This window comes from Euprymna scolopes, chromosome 43 (assembly GCF_053919585.1).
Source record: "Euprymna scolopes isolate OS-2025 chromosome 43, ASM5391958v1, whole genome shotgun sequence".
In the NCBI taxonomy this organism is placed as follows: Eukaryota; Metazoa; Mollusca; class Cephalopoda; order Sepiida; family Sepiolidae; genus Euprymna; species Euprymna scolopes.
Window position 1 is genome coordinate 21,188,333 of NC_136524.1, and position 25,052 is coordinate 21,213,384.

Genomic DNA, 25,052 nt, shown 5'->3' on the forward strand with positions numbered 1-25,052 from the left:
TTTCCCACAGAAGAGACGTTGCAAGCCTCTCTCTGCTTTATCATTATTTTCATGGCAAGTGCTCAGCTGAGCTTCAATCTATGGTCCCCTCTCACTAAACTTTCACGAAAAATCACTATCAATAATTTCCCACACTCTTTATCTGTGCCTAAACCTAATTTGTTTAATGTAGATTCCATGAACAAAGCTTCTTTCTTAGAACTGCACGTCTGGGGAACTCTCTTCCAATTGCTTGCTTTCCAGCTGACTAGAATCTGATTGTCTTCAAGTCCAACGTAAACAAGTTCTTCATGAAACGTCCCCCTAAGTAATCCAATTTACAAAATTCCCACTACTTATGTTTACTACGCTATAATCACATTGACTAGTGTATACCCATTAAGTCTTATCCTCGAGTGACCTCCGGGCCTTGATAAGTGATGATTCCTGTGTAAAAAAAAAATTAAAAAAATAAAATAACATAATATAAATCATAAAAATGTAAAACCAACATGAGAATAGTAGTCCAAATAAAAGTCTTTTAAAACTGCAAAATTATGAAATAAGTGATTGTGTTCTAAACTAGATTGAGGAATTCATAAATAACAGCTGACTCTGTGCTTTAACCGTGGAATCAAAATTGTCTTTGGTAACACGCAGCATCCCATAACAAAGTCTTCTTGAACCTTTCCTTTTTGTTATATATGATTTCCCAAATATAATTTTATATTTCATGACAGATGTTTCTGACAAAAGGAGGAGAAATTGTTGTTTTCTGTGGTGGGAATTTATCCATATAACAATTATTGTTGGCTAGTTTTGACTTTGAATTGGTAATTTTATTTATTTATTTTTTTTACTTAGGAGTCACCGCTTTTCAAGATCCGAAGGCCACTCGAGGATAAGGGTTAATGAATGTAACGTGCTAGTGTAGTAGTCACTAATGGTGTAAATTAGGTAACTCGTTACATCAAGTGGGTTCATGTCTGAATTGATTAAATAATAAATAAAATGCTATATGCAGACATAAAAATAGTTTTTATAAGAACTGGTTATTCAGAATCAAATATTTATTTTGTAGGAAAGAACATACTAGTGTCATAAATCGAAAATTTGACTGGCTTTTTTTTTTATGTAGAAATATAATGACCAAAAATGTTTTGGCAATATTCAATTAGATATTGTTGATTGGTTGGATAAATAACAAGTCGGATTTCATATTGATAAATGTAAATTGCTATGTATGAGTAAAAATCGTTAAAAACAAGGACAAAAGCTAGTCGTGATACTACATACCTCCACTTGACAATATAAGGATAGGTCAACATTTTACCTTGGCCTTACTTCTCCATATTATATGAAGTATTCTCAAAGTTATGTCATGAAAACGTTGATAACTCCAAAACTATTTATGTGATCATATGAAATTTTGCATCGTGCTTACTACATCAGATACATAGATCAAATTTAGAAAAATCAGAAGTTCAAATTCTGTGAAAACTTCGACAGGGATCAAATTTTTCAAAGCCAAAGCTCATATGAGATTCATTACTTTATTGGCAATATACATTAAGTATTGAGTCTTTATGTTAAACAGAACAAAGGTTTTTAACAAAAATGTGACTTTCATCTTTTTGTGACTTTGACCTTTGACTAAATCTGCTAACTTTTCGTTATTTTGACCTTTGATGAAATCTGCCAAATTTTTGTTATTTTGACCTTTGACATAATCTGATAAATTTCTGTTATTTTAATCTTTGGTTAAGTCTGATAAATGTCTGTTATTTTGACCTTTAGCTAAATATGTCAAATTTCTGTTATTTTGACCTTGGGCTAAATATGTGAAAATTTTGTTATTTTGACTGTTGACTAAATGACAAATTTGTTATTTTGACTTTTTACTTAATATGCCAAATTTCTTTTATTTTGACTTTCGACTAAATATGCCAAATTATTATATTCACCTTTGACTTAATCTGACAAATTTCTGTTATTTTGACCGTTGACTAAATCTGCCAAATTTTTGTTATTTTCACTTTGACAAATTTCTGTTATTTTTAACTTTGACTTAATCTGATAAATTTATTTTGACCTTTGACTCAATATTCCAAATTTCTGTTATTTTGAACATTACCAAATTCATGATATTTTGACCTTTGACTAAATCTGTTAAATTTCTGTTAATTTGACCTTTGACTAAATATCCCAAATTTCTGTGTTTTTTTGGCCTTTAACTAGATATTACAAATTTCTGATTTTTTGACCTTTGACTTAATCTCATAAATTTCTGTTATTTTACCATTTGCACTAAATATGCCAGATTTCTGTTATTGTGACCTTTGACTTTATCTGATAAATTTATGTTATTTTAATCTTTGACTAAATCAGATAAATGTCTGTTATTTTGACCTTCAGCTAAATATGCCAAATTTGTATTATTTTGACCGTTGACTTTGTATGCCAAATTTCTGTCATTTTTTACCTTTCACTAAATCTCATAGATTTCTTTTATCTTAACTTTGGTTTAAATCTGTCGAATTTCTGTTATTTTGACCTTTGACTAAATATGCCAAATTTTTGTCATTTTTACATTTAACTAAATATGCCAAATTTTTGTTATTTTTACATTTAACTAAATATGCCAAATTTTTGTTATTTTTACATTTAACTAAATATGCCAAATTTTTGTTATTTTTACATTTAACTAAATATGCCAAATTTTTGTTATTTTTACATTTAACTAAATATGCCAAATTTCTGTTATTTTTACATTTAACTAAATATGCCAAATTTTTGTTATTTTTACATTTAACTAAATATGCCAAATTTCTGTTATTTTTACATTTAACTAAATATGCCAAATTTTTGTTATTTTTACATTTAACTAAATATGCCAAATTTCTGTTATTTTTACATTTAACTAAATATGCCAAATTTTTGTTATTTTTACATTTAACTAAATATGCCAAATTTCTGTTATTTTTACATTTAACTAAATATGCCAAATTTTTGTTATTGTGACCTCTTACTAGATATGCCAAAATTAAACCAGTTTTACCAGTATGATGACAATTGTTCAAGTGCTATTAGGCTGTTCACTAACAAACCTAGTTATAAACTTCAATCAAAAACATAACCTCTACCTTGGGGAAGGATGTAATGATGGAAAAATAACACAATGAATCAGCAAATGATATTTCAGCTTGCTTGATTCTGTTTTACTGCCATTGGTTCCTCTTCTCACACCACCAATGACAATGGTTCTATGGAATTAGCAAGACTAGTCATCATCTCTTGCTTGTATCCATTTCAATACTGCCAACTGCAACTTGTAATGAGTATCTTAACTCTTGTCTCTTTATTCTTCTTAACCATACAGGGTGCAAATAGAACATGGGTAAAAAATAAGTCTTTTGTATTTTTTGTAACATCTATGAAATAATACTGCTTGTTCCTCCTGTAGTTAGTTAGCATGACTATACTACTGCCTATATGCATGCACCAAATTAAAAGGAATGTAATTTATCAAAACTCGATCCACTAGTAATATTAATACAGATTTCTTTTGCATATGCAAACAAGAAGCAGAAGACAAGTGATTTTTTTACAAGTTAATTACAAAACTTGTATTATTTTGATTTTTTTTTTAAATGTTCTCATCTTAATGCTATGTTCACAACCTTTTGGTCAACATAACTACCTTATTCAGGTGTATCTTGTCGAACTTGGGAATCTTTCTGTTGAACTTGGGAATGTGCACAAAACTTTGAACAGAACATTCAATCCATGAAGGGAGCATATTCTCATTCTATCAGCCATGACTGGGTAGGAGTTTTAAGTAATTTGCAATTGTATTTTTTATTGTCACCCACACTGACGATTGAGCTTTCAACCTCCAAAAGGGTTTGACTTTAACAACTAAATTTTACCAAGTACTTTATCCATGCCTAGTTCAACAAGAAACTATGAAAAAAATCAAAGAGGTTACATCAACCGAAACGATGTGAAAATAACACACAAGATGAGAACAGTAGTCCAAAGAATCCAAATAATGCAAAATCAATCTTCATCTCAAAAATTCAGAGACTCAATTGCAAAAGTTGGTACTTATGCAAAATAGGGATCGTGTTATTGTCAGCATATTTCGAGCAAGTTACGTTAACTGCACAAGATGCTGAACAAAAGTTTCATGATCCGATTATGTTTTTTTTTGTTTTGCAGGGGGTGAGGTGAAAATGCTGGATAAATTTTACAATGAAGACACTTTTTATGAAGAAAATAAAATAAAAAAATAAATAGAAAATTTTAAGAAAGTTCAAGAAAAATAAAATGAAAAAATGCAAATCTAGAAAAAGAAACACTCATTAAGATGTTTCAAAAATAAGTATGTAATATGTACACATTTATATTAAATACTTATGATATATATGTGTTAAATAATTTATGAAACATGTAAAATACTTATTCATAAAACATTTATGTTATTTATTTATGAAACATACATAGATATTAATTACTTATTTATGAATCATATATATATATATATAGATAAAATACTTCTTATGATATATATTAAATACTTATTTATGAAATGTATACAATAGAACCCCATGATACGGAATAAAAATTTAGTCAGAAAATACAGTACAGTATATAATATACATGTATATAATCAAATAACATTATAAATAACACCGTACGACGGGGCAAATACCACAATCAAGGGCCGGAAAAAACGTATTTCACATCGTAAAAGGCTATCCTAGGACCACTGTAACCAGAGGTTCTATCATACTTGGTAATGAAACATATATATATTAAATACTTGGTAATGAAACAACGTATGTATTTAATACTTATTTAGGAAACATATATATATATATATATATATATATATATATATATATATATATATATATATATATATATATATATTACCTACTTATTTATGATATATATATATTACCTACTTATTTATGATATATATATATATATGATTAGTTTTTTTTTGGAAAAAGAATTCCAGCAGAGTGCTCAATTAAAAGGAAAATCCAAATTGTAAGAGCGTATTTATATTTTGTGTACAGAAAGTTGTTAGTTGAGACGAATCATTGGTACCGTCGGTTTCAAGCCAATATTGGCTGAAGAGAGCTTGATAAGGATACCTTAAACGGGCCTTATTATCGGGCTTGAAACCGACGGTACCAATGATCTGTCTCAACTAACAACTTTCTGTACACAAAATATACATATTTATATACACGTGTTTATGCCACATGTATATATATATATATATATATATATATATATATTATATATATATATATATATATATAAATACTTGTTAATTAAACATATATATATTAAATACTTAATTCTGAAACACATATAGATATTAAATATTTATGTAACATATACATATATTAAATACTTATTTATGAAAAACTTATATTTATTAAATACTTATCTATGGAACATTAAATCCTTATTTAAAAACATATATTAAGTACTTATTTATGACATATATATAATAAATACTTATTTATGAAACATATATATATATTCTGCTTCATAATATATATATATATACATTAAATACTTATTTGTAAAGTATGTATCTTATAATTACTTATTTATGCGTGTGTGTGTTAGTTCGTTCCCTATTGAGTCAGAAACGGCTGGGTTGATTTTTTATTGGAATTTCATAGCAAGGTACTTTATGTGCTTTGCAGAGTTCTTAGATAGGTTTTGTATCGAAATATTGATTACTTTTTATGAAACATATATTAATTAAATAATTATTTATGATACACACACATTATATATATATATATTAAATACTTATTTATGCCACATGTATATATCTATAAATACTTGTTTATGAAACATATATAATAAATACTTAATTATAAAACAAATTGATATCAAATTTATGAAGCATGAAACTTATAAATATTAAATACATTATAATAAAATATATATTTAATACTTATTTATAAAACATATATATATATATATATATATATATATATATATATTTGTTTATGAAGCACATATTAAATATTGATTCATAAAGACATGGATTTAATACTTATTTAATAATCATATATATATTAAATATTTACGTATGTAAAATACTTATTCAGAAAACATACATTAAATATTTATTTATGAAACATACATATAGTAAATATTTATTTATGAAATATATATATATATATATATATATATATATATATATATATATTAAATACGTGTTTAATCAACATATATATAATAAATACTTAATCATGATTAAGTATTTAATATATATATGTTGAATAAATATAGATTTTATGTGTGTCATTGAAAATGTATTAAATACGTTTTATGAATAAATAATTTATACATACATTCTACATTTATTCAACATATGTATATTAAATACTTATTTATGAAACATATATATGTATTCTTCTTGATAAAATATAAGTAATAAAATTTATGATGCATGTATACATTAAATACTTATTTATGAAGCATGAATGTATTTAATACTATTTATGAAGCATATATATACATTAAATACTTTTTGATATATGTATATCATGCCCCATGTATATATCTAGAAATATTTGGTTATGAAACATATATTAAATACTAAATTATGAAACACATATAGATATCAAGTACTTATTTCTGAAAATATATACAAATTTAATACTACTTTATGAAACACATAAATATTAAAAACATATTTATAAAATATCTATTACATATTTTTTATGAAACATTTTATTATTTTATATATATTTTTAAATATATGTATAGCTTAAAACAAAATTTATTAAATACTTTTTATGAAACATACATATATTCAATACTTATTCATGAACCATATATATATATATTAATCATTGATTTATGATACATATATATATATATATTTATTCATGAACTATATATGTATATATATATACTTATTAATGAAACATTTATATAATACATACTTATTTCTGAAACGTATATATATATTAAATACTTTTTTTATTAAATATATATATATTTTTTTAATGCTTATCAATGAAACACTTATATAATAAATAACTTATTTATTAAACGTATATATATATATTAAATAACTTATTTATTAAACGTGTATATTTATATATTAAATAACTTATTTATTAGACGTATATATATATATATTAAAGATCTTATTTATGAAACGTATATACATATATAAAATATCTTATTTATGAAACGTATATATATATATATAAAATACTTTTTTATTAAATATATATATATATATATATATATATATATATATATATATATATATATATATATATATGGATTACATATTTATATGCTAAATACCTATTTATGAAACATGTATATTAAAAAAAACCTATTCATGAAACATAAATATACATGCACACAAATGCACATTACTAATTTTTTTTTTATTAATTTTAATTTTATTATTATTAAAGAGCAATGTATTTTTCTATTAATTTTCCATATTAAGAATGCATTTTTGTTTTGTTTTTTTGCACGTTTTTCTTTTAATATTATTCTTGCTTGTCCATATTATTATACAGCATGAAATATTCTTGCATAAAACTATATTCCATTTTTAAACAAGCAGCCTGTTGTTCCTGTTATATTTCTAAGACTAAGGGTAGAATTTATGTAATCCTATTTACTGTAATATATTGCCAACACATACGGGTCTTCAATCACTGATCCTCTCATTAAAAAACCCTTCTGTGCAGCAAACCTTAGCACAAACTAATTTTCAATCCTGAGTCATGCTCATTCATTATTCCGTTCAAAGATTTTGGAGACTGTTCACGTTCGATTGAGAAGGCTTTCTCTCTGTAAACAGAGGGAAAGCCTCTTTGGTTTGAGCATGATTAGTCTCTAGGATCTTCGAAAAAAATATAATAACGTTGCTTTACTTTAATCACTTTCTCCCATTTTTCTCCTCACACATAACAAAATGCAACATAATTTTGCTTTAAAGTGTACATATTTTCGATTCCCCCTTTTTAAAATCCCTTGATACAGCTTGGAGAAAGAAAGGGCGAAACCGGTCAGCTGACTTCCCCCTTTTTTTCTCTTCTCTTCTTCGCCCCTTTGTTTTTTAAATTTTAAAACGCTTTAAATAATAAATTATCATATATAATATATATAATCATATATTATATCTTCCCTTCATGATTGCGATATATATATATATATATATATATATATATATAAAGTAAGTCTAGTTAAATTGAAACATTATGGTTGTATATATATTTTATAGAATCATTATGTTAGAAGATGTCACAATGCATTAATTCAGCATTGGGTATAAATTGTGTTTTTGAAGAACTCATGTAAGAGAACTCTGTATACTTGTACGAAAATACTTTTTAAAAAATCTTTTCATGGTATTTAAGGAAAAATCTCGCCATTCTAAAAGATTTCTCAGCTGAGATAAGTATTTTCAGAAAAAATTGAAGCAAAATAAAACATTTATGCCAAATAACATGGTGGAAGAAAACTTTTTTAAAAAATGGCTAGTCCAAATCAAGGAAGTGTATTTTAGTTTGAGTTTTATGTTTGGTACAATAACGACATCAAATGGTATATAAATTACAATTTTTGCATTTCTAGAGATTGGCTATCCCATCTTTTAAGAAAGGGTTTGGGAGTGTTAATGAACATGGAATTGCCTTGTAGTGTATCTTAATATTTTGGAACATGAATTCATTTATAAAGGGTTGGGGGTAATATGGGCTTTTGTAGGTTGAATAGTCAATATGGCCGACCGATACTGATGTCACGTATAAATTTAAAATTATGAAATGCAGATTTAGAAATGAAATGTTTTTAATAGTTTTGATAAAAAAAAATTTAAAAAAAAAACGACTTTTTTTGTGTATTCTCTTTTTCAAACAATTTTTACTGAAATCTTTTGCATATAACTAGAATTTTGATAAACAAAAACAAAAAATATAGGAAAAGAAAAGGAAGCTGTGACTACTTGTTTTTATTACATTAAAACTTGAAGTTGTAAAAAATGCTAAGCATCATCCTTAAATTGACGTTTTACTGATTTTCTAGAATGGGGTCTCCGGCATCATCGCGCTTGATAGACCAATAGTAGTCTGCAAGCATGGTGGCATCCCAACAACCTTGATACGGAACTTCCATATTGTTGATGTCTTGATGGAAGCGCTCTCCTTACTCATCACGCATGTCGCCTAGATTTTCTGGAAAACTGGCAAGATGGCTGTACAAATAAAAATGTAACTCTATGCTCATATTTGCTCTCAGTTAATGGGGACAATTGAGTAATGTTTCAACAAGCTCCTTGTAGTTGGGCGCCATTATTTTTCTTAAGACGAATTTTATTACATTCGTAAACGCCATACAGACACTCAGTTCTGCAGGATTTATAAAATTACAGAAATTTTAGTCATTCATTAAATTTCGAATCTGGAGTTGATAAAAAATTCCAGCTTTTAATTTCTCTATGGTTAAGCCTGGAAATTTTATGCAAATATATTGGAAACAGTTGCCATCTTTCGCAAAAGCCTCCACAAGCTGTTTCATGGTGCCAAGCTTTATGTGAAGAGGAAGAAAACACAATTTTGGAACGCTTCACTAAAGGAGAAGTCAGAACACTGAGAGAGCCAGGAATCAGTTCACTGTACACGGGGCAATCGTTTTGTTATCCATTGCTCTATTCTTGCCCTGCTATCCCACAAACACAAGAAGCAAGCAAATATTGTGTAACCACCTTGTAGCTTGAGAAACCCAGCCATTTTCAAATCGACACATATGATCCATTAATATTGTCTGTATGAAATCTTTTCCAGAACAAATTTGATTTCATCATATTTTTCTTTGAGAGTCTTTGGTCTCGAGGAACTGATACATATAAGTTCGCATTGTGAAGAACACGTTTCAAACTTCTTTTGGAATTGTCTATAAAAACGTGCCAATTTGGAGAATAATCAATTAACATACATCACAATAACAATCTACAATTGTAATTATGAAGCTAGAATGTATATAGAAACACACTTAATGTACATCACACACACCTATGCTTCACAGTCAGGTAAACTATTCTAAAAAAAAAAAACACAACGACTCTGAAGACTAGTACATAATTCACAGATATATTTATTGTAAGAGAAAAGTAAAATCTGAAAGAGAAAAAATGACGCGTATGAGGAAGTAAAAACAATAACAAACGAGAGTAGGAAAATGAAGGAGTTAAAGAAATCGAAATACTGAATAAGTTCGAAAAGAAATGGAACATGAAATGTCACGTTGCATAACAATATAAACAAACTCATTGTCCAGAAGAAGAAATTAGTAAAACATACCGTTGATGCCAGGGATGGGAATGGATAGATAAAGAAGAAAGAGGTGTGTTGTGTCGTCAACATTTGTAAAAGGAAGTAAAGATCAACTGGAAAAGGAAACTAGGCAGAAAGTAACTTTTTTAGTTAAGAGTAACTTAAAGGGAGATAATGGGTTAAAAACAGGGAGGCAGAACACCTAATTTTAAGGTAAGAAAAAAAAGGTATCAATTATTTTTTACATAGTGATCACCACTTATCAAGGCCCGGAAACCACTCAGGGATAAGGGTTATTGCAAGTACATTACGTTAGTGTGGAGATAGCAAATATCTTAACAACTTGAGCTGATGAGAAAAAAATTAATGATTTTTGGATCAGCACCCCTAAATTAGCCTACATCAGCTTAGAAACCTTGGACACCAAAAATATGATGACCAGTATTATGAATATGGGACAAGGTATACGAAATCAGGCCACCTAACTTGATTTCATATTCGTTGTTCCATTTTTTTACAGCATTCTTTTGGTTTGTTTTCTTTTTGAAAAAAAAGAAGAGATTTATATCCTGAAATTATCAAATACATTTACCATCACGGTTATATTAAACAGTAAGCCCATATTTAACGATTACGTGTGTGAATGATTTTGAAAAATAAATATACAAAGATTTATAATCTTAACGAGACCGTCGGTCGTTCATATGTCAATTATACACTCTGATATTCTACATTGCAAACAGCTTTCTTATACCTTTATATAATATACAAAAACAAATAAAAAATGAATGTTAATCATATGCTAGAATCGATGTTGGGAGAAAATGTCATATATTGCAATCGATGTTGGAAGAAATGTTATATGCTACAATCGATGTTGGGAGAAAATGTCATATACTGCAATCGATGTTGGAAGAAATGTTATATGCTACAATCGATGTTGGGAGAAAATGTCATATACTGCAATCGATGTTGGGAAGAAATGTTATATGCTACAATGGATGTGGGGAAAATGTCATATATTGCATTCAAATTTTATGTGTTATTGAGTGAAATCTTTTTTACAGATTCTATACAGGTACAGCAGGTTCATTACTTGAAATTCTTTTAATTCTTTATTTACCATTTTCCTGTTTTTCTTGTTTCTTGCTGTTGTTGTTATTTTACTAAAATAAAATATACTACTGGTTAAAGATTAGAGTGTCCCTCTAATCTTAACGATTAAAACACTGATAATGGTTTTAATGTTCCAGTTTACTGAGAATTATCGTGAACAGAGGAGCATTCTTAAAAAGGTTAACCATACTTTTATCCTTCGTTTGATGACTAACACATTAACTTTGCCCGGAGAAAAAGAAAATGACTGAGATTATTATTGTATTCGTTACTGTTTGCAAAAGGAAATGTTAGATACTAAGTCTGCTGTATTTATAACGATACATAGCATCTTATTGGAACAAAGAATACGAAATCAGGCCAACTGACTTGATTTTGTATTTCCTGTTTTGTTTTTCGGCATACATCTAGTTTGTTTCCTCTTTGAAAAAGAGAGGTACCTCTTGAAATTATCAAAGACATTTACCATCCTGGTTATATTTAAAAGTAACTTCATATTTACTGATTTATAGGTAAACTAGTGGGGATGCCTGGCGTTGCCCGGGTGTTTGGAGGTGTGTGTTGAGCTAAAACAAAAAGTGGCAGGCAGGCTCGAACCCATACCGCGAAGGAAGAAAAGAATGTGAAAAAAGAGGATAGTGAATTAAATGAGTTGGTAATTAACTTTTGCCCGGGTAGAGGATATTGACACAAGGACAAAATAAAAAAAATACAAAAATAAAAAAGATAGAGAGGTGGGATCGAATTCAAAAATATATATAAATATATATATTGTATATATATGTATATATATATATATATATTGTTTATATATATATATATATATATATATATATATATATTGTATATATATGTATATATATATTGTTTATATGTATATATATATATTGTTTATATATATATATATTGTATATATATATTGTTTATATATATATATATGTATATATATGTATATATATATTGTTTATATGTATATATATATATTGTTTATATATATATATATATTGTATATATATGTATATATATATATATATTGTATATATATGTATATATATATATTGTATATATATGTATATATATATTGTATATATATATGTATATATATATACAATATATATATGTATATATATATATATATTGTATATATATTGTATATATTGCATATATATATATATGTGTATATATATATTGTATATATATATTGTATATATTGTATATATATATATTGTATATATATATTGTATATATTGTATATATATATATTGTAAATATATGTGTATATATATATTGTATATATTGTATATATATATATGTGTATATATTGTATATATTGTATATATATGTATATATATTGTATATATATATATATTGTGTATATATATATATATATATTGTATATATATATTTGTATTTATATATATATATATATTTGTATTTGTATATATATATATATATATATTTGTGTATTTGTATATATAAATGTGTATATATATGTATAATTGTATATATATATTTGTATAATAGTATATTTGTATATATGTATATTTGTATATATATGTATATTTGTATATATATGTATATTGTATATATATATGTATATTTGTATATGTATATATGTATATATGTATATTTGTATATATGTATATTTGTATACATGTATATTTGTATACGTGTATATTTGTATATATGTACATTTGTATATATATATATTTGTAGATTTGTATATATATATTTGTATATTTGTATTTGTATATTTGTATATATATATTTGGATATTTGTATATGTATATATATATATTTGTATATTTGTATATATATATATGTATATTTGTATATATATATGTATATTTGTATATATATGTATATTTGTATATATATATTTGTGTATATATATATATTTGTGTATATATATATATATTTGTGTATATATATATATATATTTGTGTATATATATATATATTTGTGTATATATATATATTTGTGTATATATATATTTGTGTATATATATATATTTGTGTATATATATATTTGTGTGTATGTATATATATATTTGTGTATATATATATTTATGCATATATATATTTGTATATATATATATTTGTATATATATATATTTGTATATATATATATTTGTATATATATATATATTTGTATATATATATATTTGTATATATATATATTTGTATATATATATTTGTATATATATATATATTTGTATATATATATATATTTGTATATATATATATATATTCGTATATATATATATATATTTGTATATATATATATATTTGTATATATATATATATATTTGTATATATATATATATATATATTTGTATATATATATATATTTGTATATATATATATTTGTATATATATATATTTGTATATATATATATATATATATTTGTGTATGTATATATATATATATTTGTATATATATATTTGTATACATATATATATATATTTTTATATATATATATGTATATATATATATATATTTGTTTATATATATTTGTATATATATATATTTGTATACATATATATATATTTCTATATATATATTTGTATATATATATATTTGTGTATATATATATTTGTGTATATATATATATTTGTATATATATATATTTGTATATATATATATATTTGTATATATATATATATATATTTGTATATATATATATATATTTGTATATATATATATATATTTGTATATATATATATATTTGTGTATATATATATATTTATATATATATATATTTGTATATATTTGTATTTGTATATATATATTTTTATTTGTATATATTTGTATATATATATTTGTATTTGTATATATATATATTTGTATATATATATATTTGTATTTGTATATATATATGTGTGTATATATATATTTGTATTTGTATATATATGTGTATATATATATTTGTATGTGTGTATGTATATATATATATTTGTATATATATATATATGTATATATATATATATTTGTATATATATATATATATATATATATATTTGTATGTGTGCATGTATATATATATATATATATTTGTATATATATATATATTTGTATCTGTATATATATATATTTGTATATATATATATATTTGTATATATATATATATATTTATATATATATATTTGTATATATATATATGTATATATATTTTTATATATATGTATATATATTTTTATATATATGTATATATATTTTTATATATATGTATATATATTTTTATATATATGTATATATATTTTTATATATATGTATATATATTTTTATATATATGTATATATATTTTTATATATATGTATATATATTTTTATATATATATATATTTTTATATATATATATTTGTGTATATATATGTATATTTGTATATATATATGTGTATATATATATATGTGTATATGTGTGTATATATATATATGTGTATATATATGTGTGTATATATATATGTGTGTGTATATATGTATATATATATTTGTATATATATATATGTATATTTGTATATATATATGTGTGTGTATATTTGTATATATATATGTATATTTGTATATATATATATATATATATATGTATATTTGTATATTTGTATGTATATTTGTGTATATATATGTATATTTGTATATATATGTATATTTGTATATATATATATATGTATATTTGTATATATGTATATATATATTTGTATATATATATTTGTATATATATATATATGTATATTTGTATATATATATGTATATTTGTATATATATATATATGTATGTTTGTATATATATATATATATTTATATATATATGTATTTGTATATATATATATTTGTATATATATGTATATATATATGTATATATATTTTTATGTATATATATATTTGTGTATATATATATATATATATTTGTGTGTATATATATATATTTGTGTATTTATATATATATATATATATATGTTTGTGTATTTATATATATATCTATATTTGTGTATATATATATATATATATATATATATATATATATATTTGTGTATACATATATCTATATTTGTATTGATATATATATATATATATATCTATATTTGTGTGTATATATATCTATATTTATGTATATATATTTATGTATATATATTTATATATTTTTATATATATACACATATATATTTGTATATATATATATATTTATATATACAAATATACATATATATTTTATATTTTATTTCTGTATATATATATATATATATATATATTTATGTATATACATATATTTTTATATATATATAAATATATATAAGGATGTATAATCTAAATACGGACCTTCATTTGTTTGTCTGTTTTTGTTCATACGTTAAGTCACTGCAATACCTCTGTATACTACATTGCTTACAGCTTTCTTGTACGCTTGCATAATATAAAATACGTTACACATAAAAATGCTTCATATGTTGATGATTTTGTTTGTGTGGGTAATATTATTGAACCACTAATTATTTAGTACACAGGGCAGGATATAAACAAAATATAATCCAAAGTGGAAAAGGAGACTAACACCATATTGATATATTATTGTTTTAATTTTAGTAATATTGCGTACACTAATAATTGCATCAATAAAAAATAGAAAGCTGCATAACACAACATTCTCTGTACTATCAAAAGTAAATTTCCAATATTAAAAAATATGTGTTCTAAAAATTTCCCAATCCTTTATGATACCAAACGGAACAGTTAACATCTCTGGAATTAAACAAAACTGTAAAAAAACATTTCTGAAATAAAACTTACTGCAAAAATAAAACTTTTTTTTTTTGTCCGTTATGCTTCAAAATATTGGGAGCCTCTTCACAGAAACAGGTCTTGTAATCAAAGAATGTGTTAACTTGATCTGCCAAATTTATATGAGACATTGAACGGTTCAAAGCCACTAGCAGAAACAAGCCCTAAAAGATCGCTTGGATGTTCCAACTTCCATCCAAGCAATGCCATGTCCAGTATGACATCGTTTCAGGGCGTATAGTTTGAGATGGGGAAGAAAACTGGAAAATTACAGATTTTTTTTGTTCTTTTGTACATTATAATTCAAAATATTGGGAGCTTATTCACTGAAACAGATCTTTTAATCAATGTATTAACTTATTCAAGTTTTAAAATGTGAGTTCATTATTCCATTGACAAACTACCTGTTCCACATCAGAGGAAGTTTATCTTCATTAGCAGTAAATTATACAAATAGATGAAGAATAAAACCATAGATTATCATGATGTCTCAAAACTTCTTTTTTTAAACATATTACACTACCCTGATTGATAATGCACTGCTGATCAAAAATGTAAGACCACTTAAAAATCTTTAAAAAGAAACCTTTTTTTAAGGATAGATTTTAAACTCTTCCGACTTAAGGTTACTAATACTACAATCTAAAAGGTTATGGAAACAAAAAGGTACATTCCAAAAATTTTATTTAAAAAATTGCATTTTTATTAAATTAGTCTTTTTACACATGATCAAAATTATAAGACCAGGGATATAAATTGTTAGATTTATGGTAATTCTAATGTTTTTAGTTAAGTTAAAGATTAGCAATCACTGTGTAAAGGTGTTACCATGCTTACAGCAAGAAAACTAACCGAAGTTGAGCGCTCTCAAATTCTAGGATTCTATAAGCAAGGTTTGTCACAGCGAATGATAGTAGCTAAGTTAAATCGCAGCAAAACTGTTATTTGCAACTTTCTAAAGAACACTGAGAATTATGGAAAAGCAAAGTCCTTTAGTAGCCCCCCCCCCAATTTCTCCTGCATTGAGTAGCAGAATCAGACAGGTTGTTATGAATGACAGAGGACTTTCTTCTAGTCAAATTAAGGCAGTTACAGATGCTGATTGTAGTCCAATAACCATCAGACGACACAACAAAAAGGCATGGTAAATAAAAAGTGTAAACAAATTCCTTGATTGCTTCCACGTCACAAAGTGAATACCAAACCTGGGACGTTGAGAAGTGGAAGAAATAAATGCATAAATTGGAGTAGTAGAATGGTAATTATATTATTAATAATAATAATAATAGTATTAGTAATAATAGTAGCAATAATTATAATAGTAATAAAATTAATAATAATAGTAGTATTAATAGTAGTAATAGTAGCAGTAGTAGTAATAACCATAATAATGGTAGTAATAATAATAGTAATAATGATAATAATAGTAATATTAGTAATAATAATAATAATAATAATAATAATAATAGTGATAATAAGAGTACTAGAAATCTGGGGAGACTTGTTGTCACTCAGCTTCCACGGAACACCACAGGAGAGATCTTTGATGACCTGTGTGAAAGCTCCTTGTGGGCCAGTAATAATAATAGGGTATTTTTTACTTTCTTTCCACCTCAATATTTTCTTTTAAAATGATGACATTTAAAAACAAGTATCACATCTAAATTTGGCGCAGACTTTTATTATCCATTGTAATCCATTATGTTTTTACTGGAGGCCATGTTTTATTCCAACTGAAAATGTTAAAAATGGCGAGCATCACTGACATTTATTAAATAATACATTTGAAAAAAAAAGTGTCTTAACATCCAGAAATCTGCGCAACATTTATCCTTAAATGTTGCTGCCTACGTGCTTTATTCAGATTCTCCAATTAATTGGAGCAGACAGAAAGTGCCCTGATGTCATTATCCTATTTCTTTCTAAAAGTGAAAAGTTTCTGATTTGGGATGCAACTTGATATAATGCATCTTCAAGCTGCTGCCAACGTATTCCCTTATATAACCCAAATGCTAATGTCCTCTTATGACATTAAACTGTATTAGATGGGGAATTTCCAATTCGGATGTTTTAAAGAGTTTCAACACACTCCTTAGTTGTCATTATTCTTGGATTAACTCAGTCTTGGCTATAACATGAAACTGCAGCCAATAGTACAAATCAAAAGAAAGAAAATGAATAACTAGTGAAAGTAAGCATCATGAGTATTTTTCAACAAGTACAGCTGGAGTAGATGTTGTACTATTGCCAAATCCGGGAATGAATCGTTTAGAATACCCTTTCCTGTCTTAACAGGATTCAAAACCGGCTTCAAAATCTAGTGGGTGTAGCCTTCTTATCTATCCTACTTCATCTTTCTGACAGAAGTGATGTAGCGACTCTCTTTTTGCTCTATCGTTATATTTATGGCAGTTGCTAGAGTGAGTTTTTTGTAGAATATTCGCAGCAGACACTCAAAATGATAAAAAATAACACTCAAGATGAGAACAGTAGTCTAAAGAATCCTAATAATACGAAAGACCTCTACATTCACATTGAATAAAAACCACCCGAGCGCTGTTATATTTAAAAAGAGACTGTCATGAATTGGTAATTTGATGAGACTGCTGTTAGAAACATCTGTGTGTCAATCGGTTAAAGCTTTCAAAAAACAGACCAAAAAAAAACCTTCATGGCAACCAAAGATGACTTGGCTTGACAAAGTGATACATCAAATCACTATCAGGCTTCCACTTTGAAAAACCAGACAAAGAAAACCATCAGTATCCACAAAGTTAGGTGTTTTGACAGAAATAATCAGAAATCTGTTGTTGATATCATGCCAACCAGGTTAATTAGTATGCAATGGCAATGTTTTTCCATTGTTTTGCAATTCCTTTTTTAAAACTCTATTCTGTTGTTTTTTTTTTTGTTTTGTTTTTTTAATTAAAAGTAAAATAAAAAAAAAGTTCACAAAACCTGGAAAAAACATGTCCATCCAATTTAAAGTCCAAACACTATAAATAATATTAAGTTGAAAAACAAGTATTAAAATAATGATTTATAATGTAAGAATTTATTCAAAAACAAAAACAGTTTTTCAAAATAAAGACCATTACTGCCTATCACCTTCTGCCATTGACCTGTAAGCTTTTAGATTTTTTCAAAATATAAAGTCTTCATCAAAACACTCAAATTAGTAAACCCTCATAAGTACTGCAATGATAAGAATATACCATCGTGAGATGGGGTAACATCTTGAACTATTCGTGGATGTAACAGAACTTACATCCCATCCAAATTTCCAATCTTATTACTAGTTTTTTCTGATAATATATAGCTATTTATAGGACCTAATTATTTGTCACCCCTTACCCAAATTAGAAACAAGATCGGTTTTAATGTAGTGAAAATCTAGCTACCCAAAAGGGGATATTTTGGATTGGGATAAAAAAAAAAAAAACAACAAAAAAAAAAGACAAAAGATTATCTTTTATGATTATTGTTTCAACTTCACTTCCGGTTGTCTCTTCTTAAGAATATTTTTTCTAAATAATAACGTTATTATTTAGAAAATATGGGAAGAAGGTATGGGGGGGGGGGTCCTTTACCTATTCTGTACTTTCATCTAACAATTTAAAAAAACAAAAGACACCATTAAAATTCCATTAAAAACGAAGGAGAGCAACCGGAAGTGAAGTGGGAACAGTAATCGTATACATAACTAAAATTACCTAAGCTTAAAACATTTTCTCCTTCACTTGCCGGAGGACAGAAAAGATGAACAAATGTTGCATTTAGCTCTTAGTCAAAAGATGTCAAAAGTCAAAGGGTGTGATTTTTGTCTTGTTGTAATATAGTGCATTTTTGACAATCAAGAGTTGGGTACATTTAAAATCATAGACTTGATTAAACTGCTTGCAGTAAAAAGTCAGCATTGATGGTGAAACCATTTCAGCACAAACTCCAAATTCAAGATTTCTTAAAAGTTTAACCAAATGAAAATCATGATTTTTCCAAATTTATTTTAACAAAGTGCTGCACATACTTTCTCCTCGACTTATACTGTATATATAAATTATTTCTAATATATGATACCTTGGGTTTGAGTCAATCTTCTAAAATTTAATAGCATTATGTAGTTTGTTTTAAGCATTGTGCGGTAGGTGTACAGAGAAAAGTTATGAAAAAGAAGGCTATCCCAATGCAAGAAATGAAAATATGCGGTGTACAGAAAGGACAAAAATAAATTGATTTTTATAGTAAATCTTACTTGTTTAGTTAAAGCTGCTACACAGTGTTTTAATGTGTACAACCGTGTTTTATAATATATTTCGAGGTAAAACCTCTTTATCAGATCATAATCGTTTCAAATCTCTTGAAATTCAGTTAAGTATTTGTGCTTCAAAAACATAGTTTTGGTACTATAACCAGTGACAGCCTTTCTTTAAAAATATTGAAATGGAGGGTTGTGATAGTCGATCTGGAACAGGAGTCGTATGCAGCAAAATTCATTTAATTTTTTTCTCTATAATAATGAGTTTGCACTTATAAAGGCTCAAAGGTCACTCAAGGATAAGGGTTAATGGGATTCTAAATTGGATGTAGAACAATGCTGTGGGAGGATTGGAAACAGTGAACGAAAGTGTACGATTTGATGACTTAAAAACACAGTTTCACAAATGTTTGTTGATATTAGACTTTAAGATGACTGTTATAATCAGCAGGGAAACAACCCCCATATTATTGCATTCAACAGATGGAAAGTTCTAGAAAAGAAGCTTTGTTTATGGAAGTTCCGTTTGGTTTTAGCTATACAGAGGAAGAAATTAAAGTTTCCTTCATCCCACAAATCAACAGTCATTTCTAAAATGGCCTTTTCCCTGTTAATTGGGGTATGTTGTTGATCCTGTCTTTATCTCCCCGGTTTTTATCTTCTCCTTTTCAGAATGGGTTAGTTTATTGCTGCTCGCCTGAGGCGCAGCTACTGGTAAATGTCATCGGGTCTGTTCAGGTATTATTTGCAGGCCAGAGTGCTCCTCTTTGCGGTTGCTGGCTTTTCAACCCCACTTTTTTACCTTTGTATCACATCTTCCAACTGTGGGAGGGGGATAAATACTTAGTTGTAGGAAGGCAGATACTTGCTGTGAAGGTTTTATGAGGGTAGTGGGGATCCAAGAAATGCTAACTTTATTAAAATAAACTTTTATAAATGAATAAAACAAGATTTGAGTGTAGATAGAAATTGTTTTTTTTTGTTTTTGTTTTTTTGTTTGTTTGCAAGAAGCATTTTCAGTATAATAAAATTGAATATAATAATAATCTCTAGTCATTTAAGTACCGGGCAATGTGATTGTAACCAATTTGTACTAACAAAGATAAGCTATTTTTATACTGCTTAATAGCCTGTAGAAATGAATGCACTAATCTTTGTTTTTAGCATGCAAATTAATGACACAATGAGCAACTAGCAAGACCATCCCTATAAGAGGCCAGCCGATTCCCTTGTTTTTATTTGATTAATACAAATTAATATTACATTTAATCCTTTTAAATTCATTTAATAAATAAAATTTGGAGTGAGTCCTAATGAATTTAAAAGAAAAAAGTTATTCAAAGACCATATTTAATTTATTTTCAAAGAAATTAGAAAAAATTGTTGATGCAAAGGCTTATCAAATATTGTTGGAAGTTTAATCTAAAATATTGTGAATTAAATTCCACAATTAGCAGAATAATGCAATCAAGAACAAACAGAATAATAAAATAATATGAATAAAATTACAAAGATAAAAAATAAATATTTTTAAAATTTAAACCTATCAAGATAATCAAAAGTTCAATGTACAATATAGAGAAATTAAAGAAATGCCTTTTTATTTTTTACAAAAAAGTTTTTGATATGTTTTTTTAATATTTTTAAATTTTATGCCAACCAGTAATGCATTTTTTTAATGATGAAAAGTGCTTATCTTTGAAAATCCATGGGTTAAGTTTTTTTCTTTATAATTCCTTGTTTGAATTTAATGGCCAATAAATATTGTATTTTATTCAATTTTATTTTCATCATCTATTTTTTTTTCTTTAAGTTAATCATATTTAAACACAGAGAACCAGCATATTTCTAAACTATTGCATATCATTATTATTTCTCATTATTTAAAATATTATACATTTTCTCCTTTACAATATTGCTAATTTTTTTCATGTTATTATTTAGTTCACAGAGCTTGATATAAGCAAAAAAAAAGTAGTTATAATATTTAATAAGCCAATATTAATGTAATTGAACATCTAACTACCTAAATTTATTAATTGACCAAATACAAATGTTGCCCGTTTGTTGTCATTGTGTTTTACTAACTTAATTATAAAACCAAGAAAAACTATGTGCCTGATGCTATATATTTAAAACAATAAACTAACAATTCTTATTAAAAACCTCCACTTGAATGAAATATTTTGTTCTTTTGCATGATTTAAAAACTAATATTATATATTGTTTATATTTTTTCTCATTATTTAAAATATGTATTTTCTCATTTACAATATTGTTCCTTTTTTTCATGTTATTTACAGCAATATGATTCATTTATAATGTTTAGTTTTATCATTATTCATAATATTATTTACAGCAATCGCTTTTTCTTTCCTGAAAGCCACAGATCACTTCTATTATGGTAAATCAATTGCATAAATGACTAAAAAAATATATTCACATGAGTTATGTTTTTTAATATTGTAAATTTATTTCTGATAATGTCATTATAAGCTGCTTTTTCATTGATGCTATTATTTGAAGAGATAATATTACAAAACAAGCTATTATTTAGTCCACAGGTCTGGATATAAGCATAGAATACTGTAAAGTATACAAGTCTCATTTTTCACTTTGTAGTATTTTTTGCTTTGCTTATATTCAGCCCTGTGGACTAAGTAATTATTTGTTTAACAATATTATCTGCATTAACAATAGCATAAATACCCATTTGATACATAACATACTGTGTGCATGCGTGTGTGCGCACGCGTGTGTGTAATTTTAAATTCAGTAAGTAAGAATATGAATAACGATCTGGTCATTATAATTTGAAATAGCATTGTTGCTTGTGTATGCTCTGTTGTTAGATGTTAACATTCATCGATATTTTACACTGAACAGTCCTGTTAAATTTTCTTAAAATACACGTGCACAAATATATATCACATCCAAGATAAGTATAGTAGATGAAATAATAAAAATTTTCAAATAAACAAATCATCTCAAACTAGTGGGACCTGTGGAAATTCCACAGCGGACTCTTTCATATGTAATTGATATTGATGTTCGTATTTTTTGGATGTTTAGCATAAATGGAGATGTCCTGATATTATTGTAGCTCTTTTGTTAAACTTGCAGGGACACTCGGCATAGACTGGTCGTAAAATAGACTGAAATATGATATTTTAATTTATGCAGATTCCGTATTATTAAAGAGTCAATTTTCTATCAATACTTATATATTATAAAGTTGGGATTTAAAAAATAAAAGATATATCTTGGGTATATCAACTTGAATTGAAACCAAAGCCAAAACTTATTAAGAAACACACACACACACACACACACACACACACACACACACACACACACACACACACACACACACACATATATATTAAGATGATTGATAATTTGTAATTAAAATTAAAAATTGGTTTCACAAGGAAGAACAAACAAAATCAATAAATTGTACGATCGTTTCGGAAGCATTTTTTTTTTAGATAGACAATAAGTCTTGGGCAATAATTTTATCATTTAGTTTTTTGAAACAAAGTCCCCTTATCAGCAAAAATATTGGGTGTTTTTTTTTTAAAGACACCAAAAATAAAAACTAGCATTTTTTATGTAATGCAGATGTATCTGGAAAATATTTAAAATATACATTAAAATATACTCTGCTCTTTAGACTGTTGTTCTAATCCCCTTATATGTGTGTGTATATATATATATATATATATATATATATATATATATATATATATATATATATATATGTATACACACACACACACACACACATACAACTTGAGTTCCTTCAGCTATAATCGGAACCAAAACTTATAAAGAATTCTTGGTAAAATTATTTATTACAAGAAATGGAAGGTCATAACAATTAAACGACAGTCACTCGGAAGAGAAAAGATGTAAGTGTGACACACAAAATAACACACACTCACTATCGTATTATCATCTCAAATTCTTAAACATGAATATCAATGCAATTTTCTTTATTTATAATCAATTTGACATGAGGGTAAGAGTATTTGCTAATGGGCTGGGAGATGAGGCTACGATCCTCAATCGAGTCACACCAAAGTGACAAAAATGGTACTTTATGCTCTCTTGCTAAACCCTCAGCATTTTAAGGTGAAGATCAAGAGTAAGTGGTGTAATTCTGGGAAAGGAGTGGATCCTTCAATACACCTCTATAGACTAGCTAATAAAAAAGGAGCCTTTGGGTCACCTTTAACTGTGGTCAGCCATTTTACTTTTGTAAATCGAATTTTATCAAAATTGAAATTCAAAGAAACGTTTATTGAGCAATATATATTTTTTGTTATTTTATTGATTTTCTTATCTTTGAAAATTTATAGATCAAGGACCAGTCTTTTATTTTCCTTGCTTGAACAATTGATGGCTTAATAAATTTTGTAAATTTTCCGAATTTTATTTTAAGCATTTTAATATTTCTAATATATATATGTATATATATATGAAAATAGGACAGTAAAATTACAAAAGAATGATACCGAACGTTAAATTATTATAAACTGTTTGATAATAGTTATGCAAATTAAGTAAATAAATATTTGTG

At 25.6% G+C, this 25,052-nt stretch overlaps 1 protein-coding gene across 8 annotated transcripts in view; it reads left to right on the forward strand.

Moving 5' to 3' along the window:
* The window catches only part of LOC145268225 (neurobeachin-like), a 607,546-nt gene that overhangs the window by 527,816 nt on the left and 54,678 nt on the right, over nucleotides 1-25,052 (forward strand). For 5 of the 8 annotated variants that reach the window (XM_080123533.1, XM_080123540.1, XM_080123532.1 and 2 more), the window contains one exon: nucleotides 11,579-11,620. The exons of 2 other annotated variants lie outside the window; for them this stretch is intronic. In XM_080123533.1, coding sequence (XP_079979659.1) covers nucleotides 11,579-11,620 — 42 coding nt within the window. Of the gene's footprint in view, nucleotides 1-3,358; nucleotides 3,377-11,578; nucleotides 11,621-25,052 lie in introns of all 8 variants that reach the window. One more of the 8 variants, XM_080123535.1, reaches the window with a different exon arrangement.